This window comes from Natrix helvetica (assembly GCF_964273705.1).
Source record: "Natrix helvetica genome assembly, chromosome: Z".
NCBI lineage: Eukaryota > Metazoa > Chordata > Lepidosauria > Squamata > Natricidae > Natrix > Natrix helvetica.
This window is the reverse complement of record NC_138554.1, coordinates 103,891,325-103,907,127: the sequence shown is the minus strand read 5'-3', so window position 1 is coordinate 103,907,127 and position 15,803 is coordinate 103,891,325. Positions and strand designations below refer to the sequence as shown.

At 39.5% G+C, this 15,803-nt stretch overlaps 1 protein-coding gene across 7 annotated transcripts in view; it reads left to right on the top strand.

The window, feature by feature from the left end:
• BZW2 (basic leucine zipper and W2 domains 2) overlaps window positions 1-15,803 on the top strand; it is a 50,318-nt gene that overhangs the window by 173 nt on the left and 34,342 nt on the right. For 2 of the 7 annotated variants that reach the window (XM_081970881.1, XM_081970887.1), the window contains exon 2: window positions 11,976-12,040. In XM_081970881.1, coding sequence (XP_081827007.1) covers window positions 11,983-12,040 — 58 coding nt within the window. In that variant the 5' untranslated portion in view covers window positions 11,976-11,982. Of the gene's footprint in view, window positions 1-60; window positions 269-601; window positions 747-1,366; window positions 2,725-11,975; window positions 12,041-15,803 lie in introns of those variants that run through there. The other 5 variants (XM_081970883.1, XM_081970882.1, XM_081970884.1 and 2 more) reach the window with 5 other exon arrangements.

The following is a 15,803-nucleotide window of genomic DNA, read 5'->3' as shown; positions in this document are numbered from 1 at the left end:
ACAAAAAGAGTTTGTGGCTGCTGCAAAGCACAAAGAGAGAGGGGTGGCAGGAGGCTTTACTCTGGCTTTAAAGGGCATAGAAATAGAAAGACTCTTGTCTTTTCCGACGGGTTTGACTCCTTAGCTAATCAGTTAGCCAGGCTTTGGGCTAAAGGCTTTCAAGCGACAGCGGCGGCGGCGGCGGCAAATCTTTGGAGGCGAAAGCAACTTTGTGTTGGAAGAGGTGTACGTGCATGACTTTAGCAAGGTGACACGGGACAAGAACGCGGTGGGTTGGAAGCAGCAATGGGAGCTTTTAAGCATTCATTTGTGCAGCTGCTTTTTGCAGCAGGGCGGACCAGAAACTCTCTTTGCATGGGGATTTAAAGGCCTCGTAATAGGGATTTGGAGGGGAGGGAGGAAGCACAATTCGCGGTCTCAAGACTGCTTCCAGCTGCTTGCTAAAATACAACACGAAGAAACGTGTTGGGCACCGGAGTAGCACTGGAGGGAAACCAAAGACGTGCCATCTTTTTCTTATCTCTTTGGGGAGGAGACCCTGCACTTAGTGAAACGGTTATAAACGAAGGAGGCGTTTTGATATTTTGTAATATCCCAAAAGCAGGTACGGGTTGCTTGAGGAAGTGAAAGCTTGCTGATCTGCAGTGCTACGGATCCGATGGTTGGGAGTATTTAAAATCAATCTGTGTCTCATGCTGTTTTATTACAGAAGCGCCGTTGGCATCCAAGAAACCTCAACCAGAGAAGTATAAATTTCATTTGTGTGGCATTTTATGATAACCTCAAATATTAGATTATTTATCCGACAATGCATTCCATTTGGGCTCAATTCTAAGTTGTCATGAGGGTTACATACACCTGTCAGAAAGAACTTGTGTATGAAATTTGGAATGTAATTCATTAATGTACAGGTGTTTTTAAATATATAAGTCAAAATGATTGAGATTTGTGGTAAAGGGGTAAATTGCGGGGGTATAACATGTCTTGAAAATTCCTTGTACCAAATAAACTTTTTATCTGTAACTTTGAATGCTTTTTTAAAAAAAATAAAGTTGCATCCTTTGTTTAGATTTCTATGGGTTTCTTGAGGGTGTTCAAGTTTATTATGTGTTCTTATATCTTAACTGAGTAGGAGAACACACATGGCTTAAAAGTAACATTAAAATTATTCACAAGATTTACTATTCCATTGAAAGATACTATAGCAATCAACCAGTAATGTAAAGTCATGTATTTCAGATTTGAGGAGATTGGACAGATCTAGGTTGAGTCCAGATAAATTAAGATTGATTTATAAAATTTGAGGTTCTTGCTTTTATTTTTTCTAAGAGTTAGCTGAAATTCCAATCTGCAATTATGATTTATTTAATGGAATACCTTCCAAATATGACTTTGAACTCCTTTTAAAATTTAAAATGTCACAAATGCAATATTAAAACTATATAATGTAACATTTGGTTTTATTAATATGGTAAAACTTAGCTACTTTTAAATGCATTTTATCTTTCAGTTGTAATATTCTTGCTTGGCTTTTAGAGATTTTTCTATAGCTTGCAAATAATTTTGAACAGCATTTTATACTATTGATAGTGTTAGGCTAAATTACACAAGGTTAGTAGTATTTTCAAGTAGATATACTTTTGCATCCAGCATCATGTGTCAAGCATTCTCAAGGAGAGTTGCAAAAGTGGGTAGAGATGAGGGAAAGAACCATCTCCCTTGCAAATAGATATGATTGGATGTAATTCTCTCCAAGAAAATCTGTGTAAAGCTTTCTGGATCAGGTAAGATCCAGTTTGTGTAGTGATTTAGTCACTAGGCTAGAGATCAGGAAACTTAATTCTACTTTCAGAAGTTAACACTAATTTAAATGGACACACATACATGCAAGAATCTTCTAGTTTGCTCTTTTTTATTCTTTGTTCATACTACCAAGCAGTTTTTAGCAATTATTATCAAAGGTGTTTATCAGATCCAAAGGAAAAGAGCTAGAGCATCTTGCTGTTCTCATCTAAAAGTTACCAATCCCCTTTAATAAGGGATTATAGTCTTTTCCACTTTGTCTATGTTTATCTGGAAACTAAGATCTGTAATCCACTACAACTAAGATTTACAGATGAATTTGTCAGGTGATAATTTACTACATTTTGTACAGTATTTCTTGATACTTTATAATTCTGAGACCAGTATTTAAGAAAAAAAATACATCATAGTTGCATGATTATAAACTAGGTGTGCAGTGAAGTTAATATTATTCATAGGCCGATTGATAAACATGTTTGATTTGGAACAAATGGAAAATTTAAAGTTGTCAACTATTGTTTCCACCCCTAATATTATGAAAAGGCAATCTATCATCCTGTCCTTAAGTTCTATATTAAACTACACAATGTAGTGCCTTCTGCTATTGTTTTAATCTTTCTCCATTGTGTAACATTGGACAAACATAAGAGTGTCTTTTTCAGTACTGCTTCCTTTTCATTGTCTTTCTTTTCAAAAGGTACAAAATATTAATGCCACTGAAGATTAAGGGATAAAATTGTACAAAGCAGTATAGGTATCTATTTTTGGCAAGCACTATATTATTTAGTAAATACAGTAATTATAGCAAATATTGATTCGGCTATAATGAATTATATGTCTAGATTCAAATTAAATCACATTTGGAATAGGCCTACTGCAATAAATAGAACTTAAGTTACTCAGGCTCTATTTATATTAAATGTAAGTAATTTGCTTCTTAAGTCAAAAGTATAGATTTAATGCCTCTTTTTTCCTTTACAAAGTGTGCATGTTTTACATTAAAAAAACACAAAATTAGTGGACTTGAAAAAGACACATTAAAATAGCTATTCCTGTTCAGAATAAAGAAATAACTGGTAAATGAAGAAATCTGTCAGTTAATCCCCCCCCCCCTCAAATAATAGTCTTTTACACCAATAAAATGTATTTGAAGTTAATGTACCATAAAATGTATTTAATTTATTGATTATCGTTCCTGGTAAAAAAAATGCCCATAGCATGTCACTCAAATGATACATAAAAAATAAGATAAATACTGGATAAAAATGTCAGTCCTGTTGCAAAAAAAAAAGGAATCAAAAGCTGTATTTTGTTCAATAATGACTTTTTACCCTTCTGTATAAGATGCTTTGTTTTCAGCTCTAGTTATTATATCATGTATATATTACATATACCCATATATAATAAATATTAAATGTATGTTGAAGAAATTAAACAGATACAGAATACGGTTTACTACTATCCTAATAAAATATAGAATTTTGCGTTTTGTTTTGTTTTTGAATTGAAGAAAGGAAATGATAATTTTTTCTTATATCCTGAATAATCAGTGAAACTTAATTATGAGTTTGGCACAGATCAAAATGTTTTGAAATAATTATTCATGCCATGCCTAATGAGGCTGTGGAATATACTTGCACAGACTTTTTTGATAACTTTGAATTGGCATTGTGTAGAACTTCCCTTGGAACGTTATGTGTTCTTGCATAGGCCGAATTAACACTATAAATCAGGTCAATGTCCCACCAAAGCTGTTGTTTATCTCTATTGATATACTCTGCTAGTATTGTGGTCATAATCTCCTTGAGATCTTCATTCTCAGCTTCTGGCAAATTTTGGAACCTAAGAAAAAAAGACATCCTTTCAAATTCCATTTTTAACATCTGATTCCCAAATTCTGTATTCCCCCTCTGGATTGTCTTCATCTCATCTCTAATCCCAACCGCCCCTCCTCCAGCACACTAATCCTCTGTTCATTCCGTGTGGTTTGCTGGTTCGTCTCTCTGAGCTCTTCCTTTAAGTCCTGCAATTGTTTTTTAATTTCGTCCTGTCCCTTTAAGATGTTTTGAAGCATCTGCTGAGTAGACAGGTCTTTTGCACTCTCTTCAGAGGCTTTGGGTTGTAGGAAAGATCCCATTTGTGACTGGTGTGCAGGGCTGGACGTTGAAGATGTTGGGGCCGACGAGGCCTTACCAGGTGGCAATTTCTTTGGACCCATCATGAGGCTCAGAGTTAATTGTTATTCTGTACAAAGAAATGGCGTCTGTGGGAGAGCACAGCTGGCAGGGATCACCAAACAAGCAAGTCCAAAGGAGAACAAGTCCTCTAGCAGAGAAGTTAAGACAAATAGGTGGGTCAAGATATTCCAAGTCCAGGGGAGTAATGTATTTGAAGAGGCTCCTGGAGGTCTCTGGGGTGGAAGTTAGTTGAAAGCCATAAAAGTTTTCCAAGGGAGGAGTCTCATTCATAAAGACAAAGAAGAAGGAGGAAGTTGGCCATCTTGGGTCAGCCAGTATAGGTAATCAAGAAAACAACAAAGTCAAAATTTCCATAAGTAGTTTAAAAAAGAATCAGTTCAGCCATCCTTTCTCTCGCAATTGTAGCCAAAGAAAAAGATTCCTCCCCCCCATTATTTAAGGGAAGTGAAAGTAGTTTTTAAACTTTCTCTCTCCCCCATGAAGGGGAGGGATTTTTCAAGCGCCGCTTTTCTGAGGTGGTGGAATTCCCCCCCCTCCAATCTAAGCTCGTCCAGAGGTTGAAACAAGCAAGGCAGGAAAACTGCAAAACCATCAGAAGTATAAAAATAGTAAAAAACCTGGGGAGACCCCTCGGCTCACCGCTCTTCAGCTGCTTCGTTCTAATTGTTTAAACCTCCCAGGGCCGTCCGGCGAAGAGACGACGTCACTCGCCCCCCCACTGCTTCCTGGCGCCTAGGCGAAGCTGGGAAAAACACCCCCACCGGCTGCCGCCACTGCGGGGGGTCCCAGCAAGCCGCCTTTGGGCAGGAGACCCTTCGCTCGAGCCTCCTGTGCTCCTTTCGGAGCCTGCCAAGGGAGCGATCGGCGGACTACACGTCCGTTGCCATTCAGTCCCGGAAGGGGAAGTCCAGGATTCAACATCTTCTAACCCAACTTACTACTGTAATTTGGAGAATGGACTTTGGCTAAAACTGAAGATAGACACAAAAAATTATATGCATATGAAGTTTGCCAAATGCATAGACATCAGGAATCCAGCATATTAGGACATATATCTCGATGTCATAGAATTCCTGAGTGAAATTTGTGTATTTGAGCCTTGGTGGTTCAGTGGTTAGAGTGCAATACTACAGGCTACTTCTGCTGATTGCCGGCTGCCTGTAATTTGGCAGTACAAATCTCACCAGGCTCAAGGTTGACTCAGCCTTCCATCCTTCCAAGGTGGGTAAAATGAGGACTCAGATTGTTGGGTCCAATATGCTGACTCTGTAAACTGCTTAGAGAAGACTGGAAAGCACTGGAAAGCGGTATATACCATATTTTTCTGAGTACAAGATACACCTTTTTCCCTCAAAAAAAGAGGCTGAAAATCTGGGTGCATCTTATACACTGAATGTAGCATTTTTGCCTCCTGAAACCCCACCCCCTTCATCAATATGGTCGTGCATAGCCTTTAGGAGGCTTCCAGAGTGCTCCCGGGGGCTGGGGAGGGCAGAAATGAGTGAAAAATAGGCCATTTTTTGCTCGTTTTTGCCCCCACCACCTGCCAAGAACACTCTATAAGCCGCCTATTCATGTCCTTTTTTTTTTAAGGGCTGTTTTTGGGAGGTCTGCAGAGTGCAAAAACTTTTTTTTTAATTTGCCTCTTCAAAATCTTGGTGTGTCTTATACTCTGAAAATGCAGTAAGTTTTAAGTGCTAAATGTTATTGCTATTAAATTGGTGCTCAAACAAACCACTTAGTGTAGGGCATAATCTTTTTTATATATAACATTTAAAATGTTGAAACAAGATTTACCTTTGGAAATAATTTTTTAATAGTAAATGGTGCATTCCCTCTACCAACGTGACCCAACCTTGTATGTTCAGACAAATGCATTTACTGTTACAATTTGTATAATTATTATGACTTTCAGATTGGAGTGATAAAAAGCATTCAACTTCAAAAGACTAAGGAAATGTCAACCTGATTCATCCTATCAGATTTCAATACTTTTTCTTAAACCACGTGATGTGTCTCTTAGTTTTTTCACATTCTTTAGTTATTGGAAATTTATTTTTATATGCAGGCAGACAGAAATCTTTTATATTCCATTCTTTTCCCTCAATACCTTGCAAATAAAGTTCCTGCTTTGGGTTCCTTCCTCCCTTAGGTTGTGACTTATAAAAGCTAAACTTTTAAGAAAGTAAGTGCTGCATGTCAAAAATACAGAAGAAACTAAATGAGGCTTTTCCTTGTTCCATCTTTTTTCTCCTTCATTTTTATGAAAAAATTACTTTTTCCATCCCTTTTTGATAAAATTAATTCACTGTGGTTAGCAATGACTGAGTATGCTATATCTTTGCCAAATGTCTGACATACCAGGTCAACTATAGTTATTGCATTTGATAGCTGTTATGTTAATTTGTGATCTAAGCTGGTAAGCATTGTTGCTTTGGGGTCGTCTCCTCAGCCTCTTGGGTTGCAAAGCAGAAGTCAGTTTTTCTGTCATCATGTCGTCCAGGCTTAGTCATCTCTCATTCATATATAATTTTGTCATGTTTGTCAACTTTCCTGCTTTTTCTACAGTCTGGTGGTCCTCATGGGACAGCTTGTGTGAGCTTTGCTACTTTGGCACAATCAAATATCCCGTTCTTTCATTACCTCTATTCAACTCTATTGTGTGATTGTAACTGGTCTTTAGTGCAGTGTATTAACAGCTTCCTTTGTCCTGAGAATCTTAAATTGGCCCTTTAAGAATTACACATGCTGCTGATCTTAAAGTTTCTATAAAAAGACCGGACCATTAGCATATTTGATAGCAAAGAATAGCAGAACTAGGGACTAGCTAATTTCGTTGTCTTTTTAAATAGAAGATACTGCAGTTGTGCCCAATATTAGTTGTAGGCTAGGTGCAATATTTTATCTGAATGCATTGACATGGATTTTTTTGTTCTGTTCTATTTTTTTCTTTCTCTTCAAGTTAGTCTTAACTTCTGACAATTGCCTGACTGAGTCCCTGAAGTTTTCTTGGCAAGAATTTCAGAACTGATTTGCCACTGGCTTCTTCCTGGGACTGACAGAAAGTGATGGCCAAAGCCACCTAGCTGGCTTTCATGCCTAGAATCAAGACTACAAGTAGGCCTTGACTTAGGACTATAATTGAGCCCAAAATTCCTGTTGCTAAGTGAGTTTTGCCCCATTCTATGAACTTTCTGGCCACAGTTGTAAGGTAGTAACATTAAATAATGTTAACTGAATCTGTGGCTTCCCCATTGACATTGCTTGTCAAAAGTTTCAAAATACGTTCCCATGACTCCGGGAAACTCCAACCATCATAAATTTGAATCTGTTACTAAACATTCAGATTTTGATCACATAACAATGGGAATGCTACACTGGTCATAGGTGTGAAAAACATAAATCACTCTTTTCAGTGTTATTCTAACTTCAAACAGTTACTAAATGAACTTCGTAAGTCAAGGACTACCTGTACTCAGAGAGCTGGTTTTGGGTAATAGTTCAGATGCTAGACTACAAACTGGGAGAACATGAGTTCTAATCCTTTCTTAGGCATAAAAGCTAGCTTGGTGATTCTGGGCTAGTCATTTTTTTCTCAGCACAACCACCCGGTTATTATGGGGAAACTATAAGAAGGATCATTATGTACAACATTTTGAGTTATATAATAATAGAGCATGGATGATATAAACAGATATACAAATGAGGGATGTTATATTCTGGATACAATAAACTACAGACCAATGAAGTATTGTGTGCTGTGAAAATAAGTGAAAATATTATTTACAAAACCAGTATTTTTATGAATATACAGAATAGGATAAGGAGTAAAATACCATGTTTGAACCTGCTTAATTTTCTTACCTCTCTTCTCCTTATTTTCTGCTTACAATTCATCAAATATTCTTTTCCTCCTCATAATTCTTTATACTGGAATGCCCATATCTGCCAGCTGCCAAATACAATCTTTAATTCACAATATTCCACTATTCAGTATCTGAATCTCCATCTCCATAGTTTACCTCCTGGTCTTTCTACTGTCCAATCCAGTTTTTTTGTGCCAGTGCTGGAAACTCTGGACAAGGCAATCTGGCTTATTTTTCTATTCCATTCCATGTTAACCAGGTGATATCCTGTCCAGCAGCGTATGCAGTATCTTAAATATACACAACCTCTATATTTCATTTCTCTTTTTATATATCCTACATCCAAAACATGTTTCTTTGTCTTCCCCTAAAATAAATAAATGACCTTGATATGAAACTAACAACTTTCTTTAGCTGGGTACTGCACTCTCCCATCTACAAAATAAAAACAATGTTTTATAAGTCACAGGACAACAAGTTGGGTGTTGAATACGTTTAATAAATATATAAATGTAACAAATATAGGTAGTCTTCGACTTACAATAGTTTGTTTAGTGACTGTTTGAAGTTACAAAGGCACTGAAAAAAGTGAGTTACGACCATTTTTCACACATGACTATTGCCACATCTCTTTGGTCATGTGATTTACATTTGGATGTCTGACAACTGGTTCATATTTATGTCCCGTGGTGATGCATCCTCTTTTGCAACCATGTGACAAAGTCAATGGGAAGCCAGGTTCACTTAAACAACTGTGTTATTAACTTAACAGCTGAAGTTATTAACTTAAGAAATGTGACAAGAAAACTTATAAAATGGGCAAAAGTCACTTAACAAATTTCTCACTTAGCAACATAAATTTTGTGCTTAATTGTTATTATCAAGATTATAAATTGAGGACTACCTATCAAGATTAAAACTCAGGTTTCCCACTCCTGGATCATCATTATAACTACTAGCTGGATCAAATTATTTTGAAAATGAGTATGAAGGAACAAGGGAGTCTTGACTGTAAAATGGAGAAGATAAATTATGCATTGTCGTTTTGAAAAATGAAGATACTCTAAATGTAAATACCTTTACATATTTAATCCCTTCACCAGTGATGCTCCCTTTAATTCTTACAAGCTGAGCTATAGTTTGTTTGGTTTGCTGCCCATCTCATTGATAACAGCAACCCTGGGCAGCATATAATGTAACAAAAAAGTAAAAAAGGTACTACAAAATGATTTAAATAGGAAAATTAAATAGCTAAAAACCAAGAGGATGGGTGTGGATGTTCTCTACCTAATCAGCCGCTCACAATGTATCACATCTCTATCAGGGACCCAAGCCAATTTGCAGAGCCAGATAGAATGCAAGAAGGCTTTGAAAGTCTGGTTAGACAGAGAATGTTGCCAAAATATGTATTTCATTTATTTATCATAAGAACAAACTTTAAATTACCTTCTCAACCTTGGTGACTTTAAATCCTGTGGACTTCAACTCCCAGAATTCCTCAGCAAGCTGGCTAGGGGATTCTGGGAATTGAAGTCCACAGGATTTAAAGTCGCCATGATTGAGAAACACTGATATAAGTGATCATATTGTGTTAAATTTAAATTTACCAACAAAGCAGAAGCAGTATGCTCCATCCCATATTTGGGTAGACCAAATTGCCCTGATACACCAGCGTTAAGTGATCATATAATATTGGAAATGTTTATATTAAAATACTACTCCCATAACTCTTCATGACATTGTTTACCATTTTGAGACATTTAAAAATGCAATTCAGAATCATTCAGCTTAGTTCTTCCTATTGTCTTTGCTTTAACACTTCATTCAGGTGTGTCTGATTAAATCACATTCCAACATATGAATAGAAACATTTTTCTGTTTATTTTCTTCCACATGCACTGTATTTCTGTTCGACTTTGAACATTTAGTGCCGTTTCTGCAATATATTGGGTGCTTTACTTTGAACTTTTTACATTTTTCATATCAACCAAACTGCTGTTGTTATTTGTTATTTCACATTTTGAGCAGTGTGCTAACGAAGTTTGTATTATGCATTGCAATAAAAATTAAATTATTAAATGCCAGTGTCTGTTCATTCTGAATTCACAGGGTAATCCTAAACGTGTTTTCTAAAAACTCTCAGCCTTAATGTGCTTTTGTTTGATTTGGTTTGGCTTTGCATATTATATGAAGCCAGATAGTTGTGTTTTATTCAATAAACTACCATATGGTTAAATCATATCTTAGGCAATGTACAAATCCAATCTATGAGGCTCTATATTTAAGGTAACAATCAAAGTGTATAATTCCACACTTCATTCTTTCCAAGTTTTATATCAGTGGCTTTTAAATATGAGTTCCAGAAGATTTAGTATATTTCACCAATTAAAAGCTTTACAAATGAAGATAACCTTTTTGAAAAATGTACCTCTTCTGTGTAAATTAAGGACACCATCCATTCACCTGAAGCAAGAACCAGGTACATAGTTCCTTATTTGAAGTACTGTTGTACCTTCAAATGATGAGTGAGGTGGTATGCAATGTGTTGACAACTCTCAGCATATATTTAAAATGTTATGACTAATCAATTGTAGAGAGTAATCCCAGAAAAAAGAAAAGCTAAATTTTCTAAAGTCTAAAGGCAATTCTGCCTTCTACAGAAGACCTGAACATTGCATGTGACAGAAGGTGGGGTGGGGTGGGGGACTTGAGAAGATATCTGCAGACCACATACATCCTGGACATAAACTGCTTCAACTGCTTGCCTAGGAACAGTCCTATATGCCATGCAGATCAAAACAACTAGATACAGGGACAGTTTTTTCCCCCTGAGCCATCACTCCACTGAAGACCTAATTCTCATGTGTTGTCTAATGTGTATTTGTGTGTATATGCAAATATATGTATTTACCCATGTAGTATGGCTATAGTATTATGTATTTATTATATTTCTTATTCCCGCCCTCTTATTGGTCTCATGATTATGATTATCATGATTCTGTTGCTTTGCATGTACACTGAGAGCTTGTGCACCAGAGACAAAATTCCTTTTGTGTCTAATCACACTTGGACAAATAAAATATTCAACTCAGTTCAGTTTTGAGTCCCTTTTCTTGTTCCTATTTGTCTTGGAACTGCTTTAGTACACCAATAGTGGTTACAAAATGCACATACCTTCATCCTGTTTTGACTTTCCAAATCTTTCAGATTGACAAATGTGACTTATTAATACTCTTCATTTTATTCCTGCAATGAAGTGAATGTGTCTTTTATAATGTGATCTTCACAGTTAAGTGAGACACTGTCAGTTCATCAATGCCTTCCCCACTAGTGTTGTACAATTCCTTTGATCTCTAGCTATAATCAAATGCATTTGGCTGTTCTGGCTACTCTCTCAGGGGGATTGGTGACTAGCGTTTAGTGGCTACTTTATAAAGCCTGGTTTAAAGCAGATTATAGTGATGCATTTTACAGCTAAATATAGATGTTAAATAAAAGTAATCTCTGGAATTACACTTCTGCTATGTAATGAAACAGTTTGTTAAGTCCACTACAGGTGATAAATTTGGCTTCCTCTCTCTGTTATTGTTAAGGTTTTCGTTTCCATTTCACTTTTAGAATGTAGTGCTTCCTTTTACCCTGACTCTAGTTACTCAGGAAGCGTGACATGTATTAAGACATGAGAATGATGTCTTAATGAAAAAGTCAGCATATGTTTATGAAATGCAAAAACCTAAGAGCTGGACAGGATGATCCCCATTAAACTGCATGTAGAATCAATGTGGCTAGCCACAAACAATGTGAAAGCATTACATGGAAGTAATTTAACCTCTCTACTGCAACAAATAAAAGGTCTTTTGTGGTCTTTTTTTCTAAATCAAAGTTCATTTATTTCAGTTGTTTGTTTGTATCCCACTTTTATTATTTTTACAAACAACCCCAAAGGGGAACACGTTCAATACATCATCTTCCTATTTACAACCCTGTGAGGTGGATTGAACTGAGAGGTGCAGTGATGTAATCTTTTGTTCTTGCAGTTTATCATTATTTAATAGTCTTTTGATTTACAATAGTTCTTTTAAAATAATATTTAAAATTTGTATTCCAGAAATTTTATGAATAAGCACCAGAAGCCGGTTCTAACAGGCCAGCGGTTCAAAACAAGGAAGAGGGGTAGGCATAACAATTTGTTGTAGTACTTTAGTATTTTATACAGTATTGTATGCTTTATTTCTTCTCTCAAACAAAACACAAAATAATGAAGTAATGATTTGCTTTAATGGTATACCCGTATTTTTCGCCCTATAAGACGCTCCAGAATATAAGACGCACGCAATTTTAAAGGAGGAAAATCTAGGAAAAAAAGATTTTTGGGCTCAATTGCCACTCAATTTGGGGCTGAATTGTGGTCATAAGTTTTCTTTCTTTGTTTGTTTCTTTCATCTCTCTCTCCTACTTTCTTTTTTTTCTTTTCTTTTTTTCTGCCTTTCTTTCTCTTTCTCTTTCTGTTTCTCTGTGTGTCTGTCTGTCTGTCTGTCTCTCTGTGTGTAGCTCTTTGTCTCTCTCTCCCTCCCCCCCTCTCTGTCTCTCTCTGTCATTCTTTCTGTGTGTGTGTCTGTCTCTGTATCTCTCTCTCTCTCTCTCTCTCTCCTCCCTCCTCCATCTGTCACTCTGTATGTGTGTGTCTGTCTCTCCCTCCCTCTCTCTCTCTCTCTGTGTTTCTCTCTCCTCCCTTCCTCTCTGTCTGTCACTCTGTGTGTACATGTGTGTGTGTGTGTCTGTCTGTCTGTCACTCACTCAATCACTCACTCTCTCTGTGTGTGTGTGTGTCTCTCTCTCTGTGTGTGTGTGTGTGTCTGTTTGTCTGCCCCTCTCTCCGCCCCAACTGCAGAACAACCTTTTCTGTCCCCTTACCAGCCCATCCGGGAAGATGAGGAACGCGAGGGGGATCCCTCCCCCCCCCGCGGATGTGCTCCGAACCAGCGGAGCCTCGTCCTTCTTTTTAAGCAGGCAGCTATCAGAGAGAAGAAGGCAGCGTGGCTTGTGCAGCCGAAGATCGCCTGCTTAAAGATCGCCTGCTTAAAGATCGCCTGCTTAAAAAGAAGCCTCGTCCTTCTTTTTAAGCAGGCAGCTATCAGAGAGAAGAAGGCAGCGCGGCTTGTGCAGCCGAAGATCGTCTGCTTAAAGATCGCCTGCTTAAAGATCGCCTGCTTAAAAAGAAGCCTCGTCCTTCTTTTTAAGTAGGCGATCTTTAAGTAGGCGATCTTTAAGCAGGCGATCTTTAAGTAGGCGATCTTCGGCTGCACAAGCCACGCTGCCTTCTTCTCTCTGATAGCTGCCTGCTTAAAAAGAAGGACGAGGCTCCGCTGGTTCGGAGCACATCCGTGGGGGGGGAGGGATCCCCCTCGCATTCCTCATCTTCCCGGATGGGCTAGTAAGGGGACAGAAAAGGTTGTTCTCCAGTTGGGACGGACAGAGGGGCAAACAGACAGAGATCGCCTGGTTAAAAAGGAGGAGGCTTCACTGATCTGGAGCCCATCCAGGAAGATGAGGAATGTGAGGGGGATCTCTCCGCCCGTGGATGGAGCCTCCTCCTTCCATTTGGGGGGATCCATGCAGAGGATTTCTCCCCCCCCAATTGGAAACGAGGTGGCTGTCAAACCAAGGCAGCACCCCCCGCCGAAGAAGGAACAGGAGAGGAGTTCGCGCCAGCCGCCGGCTGGCCAGAGGGTTCCCCCCGTTGGCTGCTCCCTCCTGAGCCGTGCCCACGCCCCTGCCCGGCCTGCCTGCTGAGGAGGAGGAGGAGGTGGGGGCGCGTTGCTGAGAAGTGGGCAGGGCAGAGGTGGGCGCAGCGCTGCTGCCCTTGCCCTTAAGGGACATGCTGGCTGGCGTTGCTTCAGGGCGCCCTGACCGCCAGCTCCTCCATGCACAGCCCGTTCCCCCCCAAAAAAGACAGTTTTCTTTTTTAAAAACGCCTCTGCAGACGATCTTGAAAACTTGCGAGGTTGCTTTCGGAGGGGAAAGACGGGCAGCTGTGCAAAAGCTTGTTTTAAAGCTGCACGCTCCAAGGCTGCAGGTGCCCAGGGAGGGCGGCAGGGGCAAATGCTGCTGCCTGCCCCCTCCCAAAGCAACATCGCAGGTTTTCACGATAGTTCGGACAGGTGTTTTTTAAAAATAAAACCCTGAAAAAGCTGCAAGATCTGGAGAGAGATCCGGCCAGCCCGAGAAGACATTTCTGAGAAGAGATCTCACCATTTTTTGCATCGGGGCATGCTGCAAGGGGCGGGCGGGAGTGAAGACCTTTTCCAGCTGGCGCAAAGGACTTCCCCGGACTTGCTTTAGTGAATACGGGCCCGCACCTCCACCACCACCAATCCGGGAAAGGTCTTTGCTCCCTCTCTCTTGCAGCAAGCCCCGATACAAAAAAACGCCAAGGACTTGCGAGTGAGTGACAGGGGCGGGGCTTCCGGGTTCATTGACCAACCAGCAGAAACCCACCACTGCCCAGGTGGCTACATTCGGCCTATAAGACGCACCCAGATTTTCACCCTCTTTTTTGGAGTAAAAAGGTGCGTCTTATAGGGCGAAAAATACGGTATATTGAAAACTACTGCTGTGATCACAGAGCACTGAATGAGTTGTAAACCATAGAAGTTTGCTTATTTGGTTAAAGCAAAGTGCATTATGATTTACTGTAGCACATTTATTTAAAACATGTAGCTGCCCATCCTATGCCAAACTATATCAATTATCACACATTAAAATAATCTAATTTTAAATTTTAGTAATATTGTCCTGTTTCAATAAACTGTTAATGTTAAGTAATAATTCCTTTTAAACAGAAGAGACTATATGTCTCTTATATAGAAGCAGAAGGGTATATACCTAATGTGTTCTCCTATGCGCTGCTTGGAGAGTCCAAGCAAAGGTTACATTCAGTCTATTCCCCAAAGGACTGAGTTAATTTTCTTAGCCACGCCTTCTCTCCTCATTGACATCAGTTTAAAAACTCAGTCCAGCCCAGTTCGGATGCGTGTTTGAGAAGTTCTTGTGTGAATAGACTGAAAACCCTCCCTTAATCAGAATATTTTTTAAAATTATTTTTATCTTTAGTGTTTAGTCAGGTAGTTATTTTTCGTTCCTTTGGTTCAAAAATTGCTAGTGAGGAAATGTAGGGGGTTTTAAGCTCCGTATCGCTCAGAGAGCTTTCGATTGCCAGGGTGCTTGTCCAGCGGCTGCTGGTGAGTGCGAGGAAAGTAGGAGGCTTCCTGCTTTCCCAACTGTCATTTCCACCTTAATTGCTGGTCTGGGTCCACAGTGGAGGCTCTGTTTCGCACCCAACAGTTCCCTCATCGCTGGAAAAGCGTGGCGGCCATTTTGGGAGGTGTTTTTTCCTGCACCTTTTTTGCTGGCTGTTTCTATTTGCTGCGCTTTCCTCCCAGCCAGAAGATAGCCACAAGGGAGTGCTTGACCTTAGCTCGGGCCTCCAGCAAGGCCTCCTCTTTCAAGACGACTCCAGCGGGTGGCCTAGGAGAGCTTTGGCCCCCCGGATCATACTCCTGTCCCTTGGACGTATCTGCGAGGCACCTTGAAGCCCACAGCTCGTGCAGATGCCAGGCCTACTGCTTTGACAAATCCTCCGTGCAACTGCAGACTGCGAGCCTCTTTCCCAGCTGAAGTCACCATGGTGGATGGAGCCAAGAGGACACAAGAGAAGCAACCATCCAAACACAGTAGGCCAGATCCCCCCAAGATGGAGGAGGGCAGGAAGGGCCCCAAGGGGAAGGAAACTCCCAAAAAAAGCCTTTGAGAGAGCCTGGAGGCTGTCTCTTTCTTTAGGCCATCAGTCCAGGGATCCTAGTCCCTTACACCAGACTCAGGAGATCCCAATTCAGCCCTCCCCATGAAGGGACTTTTATGTTTCTCTTTACTGAAA